We start from the raw sequence: 19382 nt of genomic DNA on the forward strand, positions 1-19382 counted from the left end.
AGTGGAGTAGTGGAAGTAGTGGAGAGTAGTGGAGCTATCAATAACAGTGGTAGGGCTTTTGGTAGGAGTAGTTCCACGCAGGTTTTGGTTGATGATCTTTAATGCTTGAATCTTGTTCCATATCACATAACATGGTATGGTTTGTTCGGCACCAGCAAAATCCTTTCGTGCTTGAAACTGTGCTTAAGGTTCACGCATATATTTCCGGCGCTGCATCTACATCTTGCGGCACTGATCGTCACAGTGCTGCTGGAACAGTAGCCCGGCACGACGCGTAAGAGAATGTGCGTCCTCCCGCTAGAATATGCGACATGCGGCATATTCACGTGGCGTTATTCGATTGGACGAACACTCTGCATCCGGCCCCATCTAGTCCCATCATTTATCTTGGAAAGTTATGCATGATGGAGATTCTAGGCAAATTATGGAGTTCTTGCTTGTGATGTGATTTTATTCCTTGAACGTATTCGTCGTTTTTAAATCACTTTGTTGTGCAGTATACTTTGACTAAAGTGCAATTTATTATTTTGTGCTAGTTTTTAGAAAAAGTATTTATTTATTGTATAACACCAAATCATTCGGACTTGGAGTCATTTATATTTCTGACCTTGGAGCTTCCATTTCTAACGGAATGTCCTTCTGAACAGCCCCAGGCTCTGGAAAGTGAATAATACGTTAATAAGGAATCACGCTGCTTCAAGCATTTTATCATCTTACATGGAATTCGTCAAAGTCATTATCCTCGATAGCATAAAATTCATTATACAGTGGCATAATGTCCTCCCAGAGCAGTTCATGGCTGTTCTTGTAGTAAGCACTTTGACGTCCGGACATGAGTTCTGATTCGATTTGGGGTACGTTCAAGCTATCATTATATGGCTTAAAAAGAAACAAAAAAACCTTCATAGTTCACCCTCCAGAAAAAAACAACGATAACTGTTTTACTTACAACATATGGCAGATCTGTGAAATCGATGTCTACATAATCGAACACAATTACACTACTTGCTACAGTAGCTACGATAAGTTTCGCTTTCGGTATCATCTTTTCGGTGGCGTTCAACTGTAAGGGATATTTGTTCTGCTTGTTTGGTCTCATGTAACCGGAATCAATTATATTGCCCTTTGTCACTACGTAGTACAGGAAGAATGTCATACGTTCGTTGCACGTTATCGTAAGTCGCAACATTCGGTTCAATTTAACACTGCAATGGAAAGAATTGTTTGAAGAATTGCTTTAACATCCCATAAACTAAGTGCTACTCACGGAGACTTAAGTTCCAATTTGAGGTACGCATTCGTCACGACGTCCACTTTTTCCACAACGGCGCCAAAGAAGAAACCGTTGTCATCGTCAGAAAACTGCAAAATTAACAGCATTTACCATGGCTTTCAATTGATGAGTAACACAACACTACTCTATGAATCATCTTCCTTGGACATACTTACGTTGATATTCATCACGTCTATATTGTCACTTGGATTGAGCTCCAGTTTTATCACACCTCCATCGTCACTAGTGGCAGTTGTTCTGTAATCAATATCCGACACTTCCACGTTACCGGTGATACCTTTAGCAGGTGTTCCATCATGGTATCGGAACTGAAGCGCACACTTAAAAGGAAGTCCTGGCCGAAATTGTGGACTGTCCTTAATCAATTGCACACCGTACTTATACTTGTACACTGTGATGTAAGATTGTTTCACGACAGTGCGATCTGAAGAAAAAAATATATAAAGAATCATTCACACATTCAAAACCAAACGTGTTTCACGTCCCTTACTTGTGAACTGTTCGATGAATGTCGTTTTTACAAGCACATCTTCGCTAACTTCATGTACATCGATTTCCCCCACGAATCTTAATTCCACCTGTCCCATCCCGAACATTTCGAACTCTTTCTTTTGATCCAGCCTGTCATCGTCCAAATACAGTTCGACCTTCGCCAGCCCTTTCACCGGTTTTCCAAAGTGATAATTAGCTGTTATCGTAAGGTTCAGTCCCTCATGCTCCATCAGAGGAATGACGGAAGGCATCACGTCCACGTCAAACGAGTTCAACACGTACTCCTTCATCTCGAACGTTTTTGTTACGATTTCTTCCCCGTCTATCTTTACCGAGATGTTCCACATTCCGAGCATTGGAGTAGGCGCGATCTGAAGATCACTCTCAAACACTCCGGCGTACAGTTTGGTCGTCGACCACTTCCTGATCACATTTTTTTGAGGATCACTGATTGTCACATGGATTGATTTTACCCGTGCAGGTGGCTTCAGCTCAGAGTCCAGCACAATCACACGAAAGTTTACCGTATCGCCTGGTTTGTACACGGGCTTATCGATCTGTATTAAACCGGCTATGGTTTTGCTAAGGTGTACCAATTCGGCTTCCTTGTGAAAGCTAAAGCCACGCTGCCCGTCGATGGCGATTTTATAATTCCCAGCTGATAAGTCCACAGGCATCTGCAAAAGAGCAATCGATTAACTTCCACACACTTTTCTGTTGAATTGCGCTCGTCCTACATTGAAAGTGATCATCCTGTTCATGTGTCGTCGTACTTCAACTGTCTTTGTTAAGTCCAGAATGTTTGTACGATTATCGCTGTGCCCAGTGATTCGTAGCATCACGTCCACTTTGCTCATATTCAAGTTAAAGTTACTGATCACCACCGTATAATCCTGGTTAGCCCGAATGGATTTGGGGCCCACAACCAGTATTCTGAAACGGAATTACCACATGGAATTTACTCACAAACCAATGTTAACTACCGAAGAGCAAGCAGTCTAGCGCTGGTTCTTACCCATGAGCAGCCCCAATGAAGATTAGCACCGTTAGTATGTGTGACCTTATGAACTGCCACATGTTATTCCAGCGCTGTGCGATTTCGGGTCTGCTCCAGATGGTGGCTTAAATTGAACTGAATCGTGGACAGCATGCTTACCGTACTTTAAGCTGGGAATTCCCTTTAATCTTGTGTCAGTGATAACTTGTGACCTGTTATAGCACGGGGTGCCGATAAGCACAAATCTTGTTTTGCTGGTCATCGTCAAGTTCTAATTTGGCAGACTGCAATCATATTTTGCTGATAGTGTTGATTTGTAAATGTGAGCGCCTTAATTAAGTATAAACCAAAGCGATGTAGTAATCTTAACCAAAAATAAGTTAGTAGCATAACAAGACAATCGTAGAAAGAACTCAATCAAGATGAGCGAAGTCTTACGCGAACCAATTCTAAAATGATTCTTGCAACTTTGATAAATTTTTGAATCTTTAAAAGATGATTGAAGCCTATGAGGCTTCAGAAATATATCAGAAAACATGATTTGGGGATTAGTTTTTGTCGTTGTGCTTCTAATTTTTTTTTCAAACAGATATAACAGTTGTGGAACTGCTAGCATTCGTCTGATATGACTTGTTTACTATTAACTATTTGATTTTACTATTTGTACAAGATACTTTGCGTTGCACTCAAGGGTGTTTGTTAACATGAAGTTAAACGCATCATGGTTTATTTGTTGGAAACTATTACACAAAAAAACAAACCTGCAATAATGTTTCATGGTCATAAGCTCGTGAAACTCTTGCGATTGAAAACTACATGAATCGTAAATTGATAAATTATAAACGGAGGATAAATGAATTCTTACGTACACCAACTACTGATTCGGGCTAGCCCGGAATAGGGCATAATGTATGGCTTTGTACAATTTGTTTTATAGTAAGGTAAAAAAACATCATATTGGTAAAAGAAAAGAAATAAAAAACAATGAAATCATTTATAAATTTATTGGGCTTGTGTTTGTAACAAAAGTGGAATAGTAAGCTTGCTATATGAATTGAACAACAATGCTCCACCAAAGCTACCCGTTTACTGATGTTTTTTGATTGATTTTCAATTTCGATTACTATTACTTTCACAATGCTTTTTTAATTTATTGTATGTTATGAAGAAAACTAGAACACTTGAATTCAATGTCATCAGCTGACATCCAACTGCCATCTGATGCAAACTGTTGATATTTCCAACAATTTTATCATACCTCACCAATTTCCACAATTTTTGCATAACTTTTCATGAACCCATGTTATTATGCTTTTTTATACTGCCTAATGAACCGGGTTAACATCTCGTTTCTGTTATGCCACACAGAACGCTGGCTTACTGGAAGAGTCAATCATTTCCATTCCCATGCCTATGGAGCGAACTTGTTTGTAGCCCTTTTGGGAAGTATGTCGAGAGCCCGGAACCCACTCTAACTTCATTGGCGCAAGAGCGCATCGATGCAGATAGTTGGCGAATAGTTATGGCAGATGAACATAATTAAAATGAAAATTCTTCCCATTGTCCTATTTGCACTGCCTGTTTCCGGTGCGGTATGGCCATGTAATGCAGACTCGTACCGGCACACAAAACACACGATCCTGCACGTTTTCGACGATCGAACCAACGTCGCCCGTAGGCTTCGCATTGGACGAAGGTGTCCGGCTATAAGAGTTCTAGGGTTTCCTTCTTCCCCGACATGAGAGCGGGCTGTTTATCCGAATCGGTCTCATCGCTTATTGAGCAGTAGGATCACGTGGAAATAGTTTCGGTGTTGGTCGAGAAATAACTTTTCCATCCTCTTACGCTCATTCTTCAATTCCGGTTGGCTCACTCCACATGAATTGCATGAAACTAATCGCAAACCACAGCGACTGGTCACCGTTAGCCAGCGATCTAGCTGGTGCAGCTTGTTTCAGCAGCATGTTTTCATATTGCACCCCCGAGACGGCCGTACATGTCGTGTAGACATGCAGCAGCATTAACAGCAGCAGCAGCAGTAGTGGTTGCATCGTGTCGCAACACACCGGCTCACCACCGTGCTCTGTATGTTTGTGCACTCGAGCGTCAAGCGTACACCACTAGAAAACTTTTTCATAAAACTCCATCGAGGAAGGAAAATGTGTCGATCTGTTTTACCTACCGGAACCGGGGGTTTTGGCCGGTGTGTTTGTTCGGCTCACAACGACACAGCTAACCCCGCCGTAGAAGATGGTCCCCGAAATAATCCCCTCGGGTTAGTATTGTGGCCGTGCCGAGTGAAGCATTTTTCGACTGAAGAGTCTTACGGATTTTTTTAATCAAAATCTATCGCTATTCGACATAGCGCTTGAGGAATTTGAATCCATTCATCCGTCCAGTTGGTTCGGGTGCAAGCAACAAAAAAAATCCTACGAGAAAATGGAAAAAACCCACCTCATTCCACCCGTAGTGCCCGGCGAGGACACTCGTGGGGGAACCAGATCGGGCGTTTCGGTTCATTCGCTTCAATCTCCCAGAACGGATTGAAGCGATTCGAATTTTTCGGTTGAGTCGAAAACGGTCGGGGGTTTTCCGCTTTCCGAGCAGCATCCCCACCCACACGCGGGAAGTAGTTCACATCATCAAATAATTTCTGCTTTTGGTTTTAAATTAATGCTGTGTCCCTTGTACAGCGCTGCCCGGACCGAATTCACAGATCGGAACAGGATAAGCTGGTTGTAGTTCCGATTCGGGGTTTTCCCTTTTTTCCGGGTTGCTGTTTTCATCCATCTGTTTCGTGCTGGTGTATCCTTCATCATCTTGGTTTGTTTTTTTTTGTTTCGCTTGCCTCGTTTCCCACTGGCACCCATTCCAGCGTACCCAGTCGCAAACCTTGTGCAAGGTGCTGGTCTATGTCTTAAAAAGGGAATGATGCGCAGAAGAAGATCAACAGAATAAATTAAAAGTGTCCTCCGGTTTGTTTTTACTTTTTTTATTTTTAAGTCCGGAAGGACGACCTGTTTGTTCGACCCCAAAGAAGCACGGTGCCAGTATCTGTCGGGATTAGCAAACATTGCGACAACTTTTGGAATTTATAATTAAAATTAATAATTTAACCGTCCAACCAGCAGCGTGCCGGTGTGTGTGGGAGCATTCTGGGCGTCGTTTTTTTTTAATGTTGTTCCTCCTGCACTTTTTTGTCGTTCCACACTGTTGCTTCAATCATTTATTTGTTTATTTACACGAGGAACGAGGGCGGAAGTAGTTGGCACGAGTTCCCCCTTCACTTGCTCGAACCTAATTCTCCGAACGAATGCCGCATCTGTTCCGGGAAAGTGGAACGGTAATCGAAAGCATTGTACAGTTTCGTAAGAAACCTTCCCGACTATCTCCGGTGGGATTTCGCAATTTGTTCGGCCCGGCTTTACAGTCGGCATTCGGTTTTGGGAAGGCGTGGAATCGGTGGGACTGTTAAAATATTTACCATTTCGAAAAACACAGCAGTTAAGCCGTGGCCTATGAATTTCCAGCTTTGCGTAGCAGGTGAAAGGTGTGAACTTAAATGGTTAATTTTGCATGCTCCGATCGTTTTGTGTGCCCGGTTTGGGGCCCGCTGGGAGGATTGCGCGTACCAGAGCTAAGCGGTTTTACCTTTTTTCACTTGTTTAGAAATGTATTTTCTGCGCTTCTTTTGGGGAATAGTGAAGCAGTTGAGAAACTGGTGAGGTAAGTTGCAGATTTGCTGAGTTGAGGTCATTATTAGCGCTGCAATGGTTGTAATCATTTATTATGAATAATTTTCAGTTTAGGTGTCAGCTTGTATGGAATGAATTTTAAATGTGTCCGCGATTTTGATTTTGTCTGTAAACTACTGAAAATAGCCGTAAGCAAGAAATGACGGTTTAATAATGATGGCGATTAAATCCAACACTTTAGTAAGATTTTATCTGATCGGGAAGACTCCCATGAAATCTTGCTAGTACTTTACCTCTTTCGCTTGATTCCTTTGTGACATGATGTCTTTTTATTCTAGACGCTGACCTATGGACAAGGTTCGGGTGTACTTTAATGTGAGGTTAAATCCTAATTCATTGCACTTCAGAAGCATAGAACAAAAGCAAATGCTGTTTTGGATGATTTAGTCTCATTTAAAGCTGGATGTGCATCTGAGACTCAAGATTGATTCCGAAGTTCACTGTAAAAAGTGTGTAAACAAAGTGTATAAAAAAAATTGTAGCTCATCCTACGAAACACACACTTGTCACCTGAGTTGCCTCGTAATGGTCATTACAAACTCCAAACAAGAGTAATGGTTATGTTATGGTGTTAACAAAGCGTTTAAAAAATTCTTTCAATGCCAATTGCCTTTCTTCCCTGGAATTTTTCCTTTTAATCTTCTTCTTTATCTTCTTTGCGAGGTAATTCTTCGGTGTGACTAGCAAATACCTTTGGTTCAGCATTCTGAACCATCCTGAAGGTTAGCTTGTATGGCTGACAGGTGATCATAGTAGATCATTACTTTATCTCTTATTGTTTTGTTTTTTAATTAATTGAAGTTATTTAATATCTTTCATGTAAGAATACGCTCATACATGTTTTTAAACATTACAAGTCGCTTATTCCCTTACCTCTCGTTCGCCCTTTCCTCTTGTTGGTACGACAACATTTTTTGAATCTTTTTCATCTTTTTCTTTACATTAACCTTAGGAGGTCTAAGCCTGCCATTTCTGGCCTTCTTTGACTTTATTTACCCGGTACCGGGTCCTGCGTACGGAGGACTGATCCGGGTAGGATTTTGAACTGGTCCTGTCGTGTGCAGACCGGTGCCGCTACGTCCCGATGTAGAGCCGTCCTATCATTCATTGCATAATGAACCTCAACCTAGTTGAATAATAAATATTCCAAAATCTCAACGATTTTAACAGGATTTGATGTCGATCCTGTTGTGTGTATGCTTCAATTGTCTCCTCGAATGAACCACCAGGCGCCTCCATATTGTTCCCATTTCCGGATGAAGCGCGCATCATCCCTCCGTAGCCAAGTGAAAGGAATGGTAGGGTGCTCTTTAGAATTTAGCAATTTCGAATTGTAGAATTGAACTCTTGATCATGAGACATTCTACGGGTTTAGAAACTCTCGATTATCACTTCCATTTAATTTATACTACAAGCCAACCAAACTAGCCGTTAGCAGTCTTTTGTCCGAAAAAGCGTCGTCTCACCAGCCACGGCAGTGTACACTTTCTTCCTTCACAAACAACACTCTGATCCACCGGGTCCGTTCTCTTCAGTATCGAATCCTTCCGAACAAAAGAGCTCATATGGTCCCCTTTTCACGGTGCACTATCAAAGCAAAGCTACCACTTCAAAAGCTACCCATCGTGTCATCGGTTACAGGCCGGGCCAAACATAATCACCTTTCGGTGGTTTTCACCCATTTCGCCAAACGAGTCGAGTGCCGTGGGCAGGTTTGGTGCGTGGAGTTGCTGTTTTTTTCTTTGCTTTGCCAATTTTCCACCCGTACGCAATCTACTGCGTATATTGACACGCGTGCTAACACACAATATGACGACCGTGTTGACCGTACCGTCCCCGGCACTAAGTCGGGTTACGGCCGTGTGGCTTTCCGGGACTGCCGCCGTAAAATGGGCCTTCGAAAAACACATCAATTGGTAGAGGGTTTTTTTTTTCACGGAGAGGGGGGCTACGTTTTGTCGGGAAACCCATTTCGGGCAGGTTTTTCGGGGATCCATTTTGTCAACCGAGCTAAACAGGAAACAAACCAACGGATCGATCAGTGGTTTCGATGGTACCGCGTCATCGCTTAATGAAAGTTGGTGTAGTCTCCCTATGTCCATTCGCTTTCAAAATGAACGATATGCAAAGCCACCATCTTTTTTTTTTGCTGTATTGAGGGAAATGCAAAAATGAACGCATAAAAGTGAGTTGAAAGTATAAATAAAGCCAGTTGATGGAACGAGGGGATAGAAGGGTGAAGGTCAACGCTCCGGTTGGGGGGAGGGGGGGGGGGGGACGGAAAAATGGTCATCTACCGGTCATCCATTGCCGTTTCACAGGTTTTGACCACAAATGCTGGACGGATAAACAACGGATGCGAACCGCACAACCGATGACTGCGCAAAGACCATCTGTCCCGTTAGGAGGCACTGTTCCAACCGTTACCTCCCGCTAACACCTAACGTCCTTGAACAAACTCGATTCATGGCGCCTAAACGCGTGGCCCAGGACGGCAAGTGATAATCGAGCAACAGGGATGAGACAGGCTTGTTTCGCCGATCATCGTGCAAATGTGTCCAGTCGGGTGTGTGTTTGTGTGGGCAAGTGGACACGGGTGGACGTGCAGAAATGGCTTACAAACAGAAAAAAAGACGGCAAACAATATTTTGCATGACATGATTTTCGAGCCGAAGGCAAACACATGCCGAACAACGGGGCAAGGGAAATGAAGCGGAAACGGCGAGCGAGTGAGGGTTGAAGGAAGAAAAAAACATGACATTAACCAGATAAAATATGGAAATCTAACCGATCTCCCCCATAGGACCCGCCCTCATAGATACACACACATACAGCATGCTTTTCACCAGCGCCTATCCTTTAAACATGCCGAGAAACACACATCCTTTTTTCACCCCCGAAAAACTAAACCGCACCGGTGCGAAACCGGCCATTTTTCGAACGGACTTTTCGCTTGTCTAAAATCCTACGTCCTTTTTTTCCCGCTAGTCCCCCTTTTGGGTACCGGTGTCGAAGTTTGTGGTTGCGGTTGTGTTTGAACGGGGTAGAACGATGGTTTGAAGGGGTTGTTTTTTTTTACCGAGGGAAAAAAAATATAGACACACTCAGTAAAACCAACCGGCCAAATATGTTCGGTACCAAAATCCTCGATCATACGGCCAAATGACCACCCGTTAAGCCACCTCTCCCCCCTCCGGCCCCCACACCATAGTTGGGCCTTTACTCATTGTGGTTTTTGTCGCCGTATGTACGTGTGTGTATGTGTGGTACGGAAGCCAGAAAGCCAACGTCACACAAGCGCTATCGATGACACTGATGTTGATCCGCTGCGAAAAGCCCGCGCTGTCAGTGTTTTCGGTTTTGTTGTCATGTTTATCCTTTGCAACCCCTGTATTTCGCAAATCCAGATTGCTGATAAGTTGCACAATATACAAATATATACATATAAAGACAGGGGGTAAAATAAAGAGAAAAAAGAGAGAGAGAGAGAGAGAGACCTCATCTAATGATAAATGGCTTGGGCAGTGTGGGAAGATGACCGGAATCGGGCAGGTGATGATGATTATGTCGAAGCCATACGAAAACATCAGACACCCGTTAAAATGGGTTCCCCCACATCGGCTACTGTCCGCAATAAGCTGATGCTGTTTTGTTTTTCCAACAATAGCTGGACAGTGTTCAAATGGTGGGCAAGTTCAAAGGAAAGCCAGGGCACGGTCCGGAAAAACTCTCCAAATCCGGTTCCGACCGAGCGCCTTTGATCAATGTGTTTGTGTTTTTATGGGGGATTGGGGGTGGAACTTAACAAAAAAAAAAACCGTCGAATATAATGATGAGCGAATGATATTTTACTCTCGCACCCCAATTTTTCCTTCCTCTACCCACATCCTTTAGCACCTGAAACAAACAGGCGGAAAACTTGCAGCTTAGAGGAAAAACCATCACCGGTTCACTGCTCATTGTTTATGGTGCCAAACGGAAAAACAAACTTTTCCCGTGTTTCGCTGTGAATGTCCCACAGTTTTGCTTTGTGTTGCATGTTTTTTGTATGTTTTGTTTTTGCTACTCCGTTCCTATCAATATGTCGACAATTTCACGTTTGCTTTCAAACAATCAATGCTCGCTCTCGCTCTGTCTCTCGATACAGTTCACTTGCGGCTTTTCCGTGTGTAGCAACTGTAACTATTTTGTGCAGCTTTTTTTAAGTGACAAACACAAAAAAACGCAAATATCCCACCGACAAATGCAAGCATGTGAATTGGTCGATTGAAGCATAAATTTCGTTGCAAACCGTGTCGACAGCACGCTACAATCGGACCTGTGTGATATAACCTGTTTTTTTTTATGCGCTGCGTTTGGATCTGCCTGCAGCTGACATAATTAGTTTTAAGCGCGGATGGATGTTACGCATAATTGTATAATCGGTTTTTGTGGTTAATAAAATGGGTGAATTGATATTTTATGGTTTGCGCAATAATAAAAATAACGACTCAAACCGGTAAGCATGATGCTGATGATGATGTGGTTTGTTGCAATGCGATTTTTTCGCGGATCAAAAATTATCTTTGATAAATCAATGTGTGCGTAATAAAGCGCTTGGGAGGAAAGTCAAGTGGAACTGCATGCAGGTGGGTTTGTGCGGTCGTTCTAGAATGCGATTAGTTTATATTTAAAAATATATATTAAATTATATACTAGGTTAAGAGAGCTTGCTTTGTTTGGTCGCTACTACAGTATGCAGAATGCAAATATCGATACGAGGAAATGGGTTTGTAGGATTGCACCATTCTAGTTATCTAAGTACAGTAAGTCCGATAATATCTCACTACAGAGCAATTTAAAAACAGATCAACAAACAGTTCTAATTCTAATAATTCTTACTTCATATAAAAACAAAAGACTGTAAAAAGTCTCACTTCACACACCAGCCGAAAATGCGGAGAGCTAATTTTTTAAATAATTCGTTAAAAAATCGAACAGGGTAAAATTTTCTTATTTAAGCGTAAGTTTCAAGCAAAACGAAGAAAATGAAAATTTAATTGATGAAAGAAAAACTGAATGTTTCAAACAATAGTTGTGTATTTTCATATGAATTTGTTTGCGCAAACATTAACGTATCAACAAATGTTATTTTTTTATTGAAAAGAGAAACAATGTAAAGTAATATATTTATTTTTTAGAAGATTATTAAAGAAATAAGTTTTTAATAATGTTCAATGGAATAAACGTAATGGTGGTAAAATTAAGAACCTAATTGTTTGACATGTGCTTTACAATGAGGGAGATATTATTCTGGTTCATAAGATTTAAGTACTTCTTTAATTACTAATGCAATTTTGTATACGTCACAGCATCTATAAATCGGATGTAAACAATTAACCAAGAACTTCGTGTCAGCAGAATATGGTCGATCTGGCATCTTCTATCGCCTTCTCCTGTATGAGAGTGTCGTACAGCATTCCTGCACTGTGCCTACCCAACAGCAGACATAATCCTAAAATGCTGCTGAATCTGGAGATTGTAGAATCGTTTCAGCCAAGGTCACTCACGTTTGAGCAGGAGTGCTTCCATAAGGTACGACTTAAGGTTCAGATGGAAAATTTCATCCCATCACTACTTAATAAAAACCTGTCACCAGCAACGCCGCCAGTTCATCTTACTTCGTTCATTATACATAGTTCAATGCAAAGATCAACTGCCATAAAAGTGCACTGGTCTAGATATTCTAAGAAATAGTTTTTGCTATTGCTTAAATAATTTTTTTTTATACAATTTTTATAATTTTTCCAATTTGTAAACTAGTTTCCTATATTTCATGAGACTTTGGTTTGATTTTTCAACAATAACATAGATTCAGACAGTTGGTCGTAGATAAGTTTTTATATTCCTGACATCGACTACAACTTTAGTCAACTCACGATAGCCTTAAAATTAAGATTGAAATTTTATCTTATCTAAAATAGAATCGATCGTTCAAAAAATATAGTCTAATAATTTATTTATGTTTAGTTTTAAAGTTACCAAATATATTGAGTTACATGAAAGTGTTATCGTCATTATAGGCAAGTATTTTTTATGATCACTGACCCTCATAATCATACACTTTCATTGACAAACATATTTTTATTACATGTCGATCTCGTAGATCGTACCATTCTCTATTCTCTTCCAAGTGCCCTCGACTATATCTCATAGACAAAAGTTTCCCATCTCTAGCATAAACTATTACATCGTTCGTATTTTCCGATACTTTCCTACCCAGTTCACCAGTTTCCGCCGCACTGCTAGCATCCTAGAACGGTGAGAAAAGAAAAACAGTCCTCGAAGTGATAAATCTTTAAAACAAACTACGCTGATTTAAAACCTTACTGGCGAATAAAAGCTATGAGAAAGGTAGAAAAACGAAACGTATCACGGAAAGAGAAAATAAGTCCGCCCGGCAGAAGAGAAGGCCAAGGGAAATTCGTGGCATTATGTAGCGTCGCACCGCTCGCCATGGTTACGTGGAAATGGACCGCCAAGAAAAGAAAAAAACTTCAATTGACGTGGGGCCTTCGCAGCCGGCAAACACAACGAGCTGATGCGACACCCAGTCAAAGATAAGACCCCACGCCAGCCCAGGTATAGTTGTACGGGTAGCTCGCTGCTGGTCGAGTGAGCTCGAGTGTTTCAATAAGCTGCTTTACTCGACGATCGGCGCGATGGAAAACTTCCCGCCAACCCGTGGGAGAAAAGCGACATCGTCGCAATATCGGTGCATCGGTCCGCCTTTAAAGTAAAAACTTTTAATGGATTTAGAAAGTTTGCATCATTTTAGCTCTATCATCATTATCGCCATCCTTTCGCGTTCGGCTTTGGTCGGTGGAGGGATTGTTTTTTTCTTTCTTTCTTTGCTGTGTCGCTCGTTTCTAAGCTCATCATCCGGCACGTATCAAGGGGGGCCGCGCGGCTGTGACACGGTTCGGTGGGTGGATCGAGAGATAAAATCAAAAGCCTGAGAGCGAGGAAGCGTTTTATGGTACACGAGACAGAGTCATGCACACACAGTATAGCTATCCACGTATGCATATCGGGCAGATCATTACGGTGCAGAGTCGGGCTGCCGGGTTGCTCAAACGTCCTGTTAAAGAGGGAAGTTGCCATTTGGAAAAGTTGCTTTTGTAGGAATTCAAAAATCAACTCCGCACACGATAACTATCGTGTCGGCTGAAGTTGAGCAGTTGAGCTGGTCCACGCCCTCGTAGTGTTATGATAGCACTACGAGGGCACCGTGTATCAAACATGGTGCACTTGGCTGAGCGAGTGTGTGCGCCTGTGGACGATACGATGGTAAACCCAGCTTCCGAGTTCTTTAGCCGCTCGGGCAAAGTTCCGGTTCCGAAGGATGGTGGCCGGGATAAGCATACGGAATGAGGAAACATCTGCTTAGTGCCTTTTGTTTACTCTTGCACGAAAGAAGCCAGGAATTTTCAACTATTTATGCAGGAATTACAGCACAAACTTATTCCGCTCGCAGTTTCCACCATTTTGGCATTGTGTATAGAAAGGAACTCTGGTGTGGGGAGTGGAGTGTAGGTGGCCGAACAGCAGATAGCTGAGTGTTTTGTATGTTTTCTTCGACCGTTCCGTTTGAAGGTTCAATTTCCATCCCACACCATACAGCCCTAAACACAACATCTCTCCCGCCACCGTTTTGGGCAAAATGCAAAGTTAAGTCTCGTCCGAAAACTCCCAAAGTTATTTGGTTTCCTTTCGCCCGGGATGGTGAAGCAGCTGGTTCGCTGTGCTTGCACGATTTGCGCAACGACGGTGGACAAAAGATGGCCACTGGCAAACGGGGGGTCGGTACATCCCCTCGGGGGCGCTGCAGAAAATGCGAAAGATGCTGCCGGTGGAAAACTATCGGAAATATTCAGCTGCGCTTGATTATTCTGCGCCCCGTCCGGGCAGCCTGCCGGGAGAGCGAACCACTAGTTTTCGGTGTACGAGCGGACAGTGCAAAACGCTGCACTTTAAATATTTATTCATTCTTCATGCATCATTCAGGTGTACAGGTCGGACAAAGTGTAGTGTTGTTTGTACTGTTGAAATAGGGGAAGAAAAGAACGGATGAAAATGGCAAAAACCACTCGCACCTGGTTTGGTTCGTTGTAGATTCACGCGAAATCGAGGTCGGAAACTTTGATTTTTGCATCGGAACGGCGAATAAAGAAGTTGTTTTGTTGGTTTGTAATTCGTGTAATTCGTGTGTTCAGGAAAATCAGATGAAGAAACGCTAATGCATTCATGCACGGCAAGATTATTATAATGGCCGAAACTGCTAACACTAGAGATGAATGTATATTTTTTTTATTACTCTATGCATGGCTTGGTAGCGAAAAACAGCAAAAAAAAAAAAATTAGTGTTGAATTTTCCCTTTATATAATTTTGGCTTGAAGCAGCTTGCTCGCGGTATGCGGTAATGGAATTTATAGTTATCAAACCCAAAATTAATTGAAAAGCTAAGTTTGTTCTTTGTTTTGCTTGTGATCTCAATGTGTACCAAATACTCCAAGCTGAGGGTGATGATGTTCCCACCTAAACATTCACCTTCAACTATTCAAAATTATTCAATCAGCATTCTCGAGTGATTTTCTCATCGACTAACGTTTCATATCTGATATTCCAGTAACGTTCTTAACGCAAACTTGTAACCTCATCAATTATTCGTCTTCGTTAAAACATTCTGCTTGGTAACATTGGTAACAAACTTGTGGTTGGGAGACCAACGTCATAATCACTAATAAACTAATTAACCCATTTTTTTATTTCGAAGCTGCCAGAAAAACCTACTCTTCTGGCCCTCTAAAACCTTCTACTTCTTTCAACCTACTGGAATCACTGGAGAATCATCACGAATTGTGCATAGTTACGGAGATATATTGTCCTACTTATCAACAACCCAAGGGACACTAGATTGTGTTTAAGCATCCACGATCGTACAGAGACAATGAAGCAGCTAAGATTAAACTGATATTCTAATACTAACACTAACTTGTAGTTAACATTCTTACATGCTACATTTATACACTACACACACAACAAACCTTATCGATCTCAAATGTTTCTATAAGTCTAGTGAACCGAGCTTTATTTTGGATACAAATTGGTTCAATACGGCAATCGGAAACATGCATCGGTACCAGAATCCAAGAACACAACTATGCCGTTTGTCGCAGACGAGACCAATTAAAAAGAGGAACTCACTCGAGGAATGTACGGGAAATTGGTGCGCGGTAAGCTTAAAAGTAAAGCTAAAGAATTTTATAAATACAAAGGGGTTGGAAATAGAGAACGCCATTCAAATACAACTCAAAAGGTATACTAGTGTCTTGTTCAGACGGAGGCTCTTGTTTCCGGTTCGAACAAAATCTAATTATCGAAGAAGAAGTTTTCATCGTTCATTTAAATGATAATAATAAAAATTAATTTCTTGAACACTAGCTATTTTACCCCGGTTACAAGGCAAAATTACAGAAAGTATGCATTCTACTCAAGCTTCTAGGCGTACCTAAAGAACTTTGGACCAAAAGATTTTCATATTTTTTCATCTTGTCGAAAATCATTCTACCGCTTGATGCTATGAAAGAAGCTTTGCCTTACGATGGCGATCACATACAAGGTATAGCATGATTTTTATTAAAAACTTAACAAACTGATTTAGCTTTAAAAGTACTTTGGTGTTACATGGCAGGACCGTAAAATCTCATCTGAATCGTTACTTCGTAGTAAGGACAAATTTATCCAGCTATGTGGTAATATTAAGTCTCTGCGTCCTGACCCGCTCTCACGATGAAAAACCTTTGATCAAACCGCTGGGCGTCTATAAAATCTGGGCTGAACAAAGAGGCATTCTAGGATCGATCACAGATTTGATAGATATCCGGATTTTTATCACGGACAGATATGTGTGTGATAAAATTTACTTATTCTATATATTTGATGTTTCGCACTTGAAGTTGATGACAATCTTGCAACACTTTTATCTCTACCCTTGTCAACCAACAGATCCCTTTCCGTTGGTTGCAGTGACTCACAATTTCTAATTCGATTAACATGCATGATACTAGTTGAGGTCCGCATGACACTACAACAAGATTTGTGTCAATATCAGTCAGAGCAGAAAGTGTGAGATCAGTTCCGCATTCTCTTGGGTAGATGTTTAAAAATGCATCAGATTCAATTACTATTCATCGTCCAGTTGCTTTTACGATCGGAACATGCCCACCGTCACCGTAACTAGTTCGGGTGTTTTGCTTATGTGACTCATGTCATCCTCTCGTTTCCACCTCGGCTCGACATCTCGCTAGTGGAAATAAAACTGCTAGTAAAACTTTTCCAACATTTCCCCGGTTTCGTAGAGCGCAACGGGGAGTGTAGTGTTGCGCGATATCGTTTGTTAGCTTGGCGAGGCCTCCCTCTTCGTGTACGTGTCAGCGAAGAAAGGCGTCCCCGTTGCGAGCGCATAAGAAAAGAGCGTCCCATTCCCGGTGCGGTAACAACACCGAAGGAAATTATTCATTCCCGGCTGGTACTGTGTGCTTTCACCAATGGGTCGAAACGGTAAACCTACCGACAGCCCCATGCCCATCCCGAACGTTGTACGAATGATTGTTGTACCCTGTGTAAGGCCGGCTGAGATGGTGGTGGTGTCTGAGAAGGACGCAACCGGGAGAGACAGATTGTTGCCGTGTAGCTTTGTGGCATCGGGTTAAGTTTTCCCTCCCCGGACTGTGCAAGTCACGGTCCCGAAGCGCTTGTTTGTACCGCCGGCAACACTGTCAGGCTGAAACACTCTACCACATCGCACCGTGACCGAGTGCCCCGTAAAGTAGCTCCATCTGTTGGTGGCCGCTTGTCGGGAACACACACCGTTACGGGGCACTTTGCTTTTGTACCAACTAACGCGCTTGCTGTCAACGTCGTCCCATTTTGGGATCGGTCCGCGTACGAATGGCGATAAAAACTACCCCTTCGCAAGACGGAAAAAGTCAACTTCTTCGATGTGATGCAACAACTCCCAGGGCGTACTCTAATCACAACAACAACGAACAACCACTCACACCAGAACCAGAAGAGTGATCCGAATGGTGTTAGAATCTTACACCGTTAGGAATTGATTTCTCACTGCTCTTTTTCTTGAATGAATATCGTCCGGAGGCGGATGCTTTCCATTGATAAATCTACCATGCAACGCTCGCTCACACTTTTACTGCAACACCGGGGACACATACAACGTGCCAAACGTGGAATGGATTTGTGATTTGCAAATGTATGAATCCAGGGTTCAGATGTGTCGGCATCGAAAAATCATTTGCCATGAACTTAAATCTTCTTTGGGGGGCGATCCAGTTGGAAGCTTTTACACCAATAAACTGTATGATAGTGTAGTGATGAGAACAGTAGAGCTTATGCAGAGTCATCGCTGTAATCGCTGAGATTCGGTCTGCTCTGTCGGGTTTGTTTGATGAAACTGTGTGCTTGTTTCTCTAGAGGTTATAATGTTATATTGAATAGATTCCAAGAAGAAAATTTGGTTCAAAGGTATTGTTTGGAGTTACATCAATCTTCTGCAAAAGTTTATACATCTAACGATATTTTCAGAGTAGTATAAGTGACCAAGTATTACATTTGTTTAACTTCTTTTTTCAAAAAAGAAGTTAGGACTGGGTGATCGTGTGATAGTCGAACTATTTAAAATAGGTGCAAACTATGTAGCTCGTTAACTGTAAAAATTACTTTCGTTGTTTTAATCTAAATGACCCCAGTAATTTAGTTACAGAGTGGAAAAACCAACGTGGAATACTAGCTGTAAGAAAGTTGTTGTAGTTCTCTAGGAGCGAAAGGTAACAACATCATAAACTAAACTACGCAAGTCCAGGTCGTGAAGGTATTACCACAGGACGGGTAAACCCCACCAAATCTCTTCACTCGGATCCTGGAGGGATCGGGCAGGTGCATCGATTCAGAAGAAGGAGGTAAAACTAGCGAGCGCTTGAAAAGCGTTGAAGCTCACGGAAGATCGTAAGGAGCTGGGTGTGATCTCAGAGTGGCGTTGTAACCGGTAAGAATTGAAGCTGGTAAGAGGTAGATTTAAAAAAAGTATTTCTCATACTATCGCAAAACTTCTCAGATTGATTTTGAAAATGATTTTTTTTTTTGTTAAAAAAAGTAGTCTAGTAAAATCTTGCCTTATTGCGACATTACACATTTTTTGTGAAACAATGGTTTAAGTGACATAATGAAAATTGTTTCTTTTATCAATATGAATTGAAGATACGAATGCCGCAGAATTAAAGGATCAAATAGTGTAAATATCTGGTTGTCGGATAGAGACTAAACCCTAAACTAAACCCTCTCTCTAAATATGACACAGTGCTTTCTTCCTGTCTTATGCAACAACTCAACACTAAAGATGGCGGATGTTTCGTAATGCCCGTCTCTGTCTTACTGTCTCCGGTGAATGTTTATTCAGAGTGCTTGTTTCGAATTAAATCAATAATCAAACCTCTATGGAATGACATTGCGCGATCTGCGACATACCTTCCCCATTTACCCAAGCCCCCCTGTTTTTTATCCCTGGTTCTGCATCGTCATCGGCTGGGGGTTTCGTTTGTTGCTGTTGCTATTTTATCGTTGACAGTACTAACAATCATCCTTCTCCCCCAGCAAAGCACCCAATCCCAATCGAACGCTACACAATTGGATTCCGGTGCCGGGAATGAGTGCTCTTTACCAACCTTTTTGCCCAGGGGTTGCCCGAACACGGTTCGAGTGTATCATTCGAATCGAGCATTATGAACG

The 19382-nt window shown here is 41.9% G+C and overlaps 1 protein-coding gene across 1 annotated transcript; it reads right to left on the reverse strand.

Annotated features, from left to right (window-relative positions):
* Positions 1 to 216: 216 nt before the first annotated feature.
* LOC128718602 (thioester-containing protein 1 allele S3-like) lies at positions 217 to 2863 on the reverse strand. Its single transcript, XM_053812223.1, has 8 exons — positions 2802 to 2863; positions 2560 to 2719; positions 1785 to 2463; positions 1450 to 1718; positions 1268 to 1362; positions 950 to 1205; positions 718 to 879; positions 217 to 297 (listed from the first exon to the last, which is right to left on the reverse strand). Exons 1-8 carry the CDS (start codon positions 2861 to 2863, stop codon positions 217 to 219), a joined length of 1764 nt encoding a protein of 587 aa, XP_053668198.1.
* Positions 2864 to 19382: the final 16519 nt, after the last annotated feature.

The sequence above is a fragment of the Anopheles marshallii genome, chromosome 2, assembly GCF_943734725.1.
Source record: "Anopheles marshallii chromosome 2, idAnoMarsDA_429_01, whole genome shotgun sequence".
Lineage (NCBI taxonomy): Eukaryota > Metazoa > Arthropoda > Insecta > Diptera > Culicidae > Anopheles > Anopheles marshallii.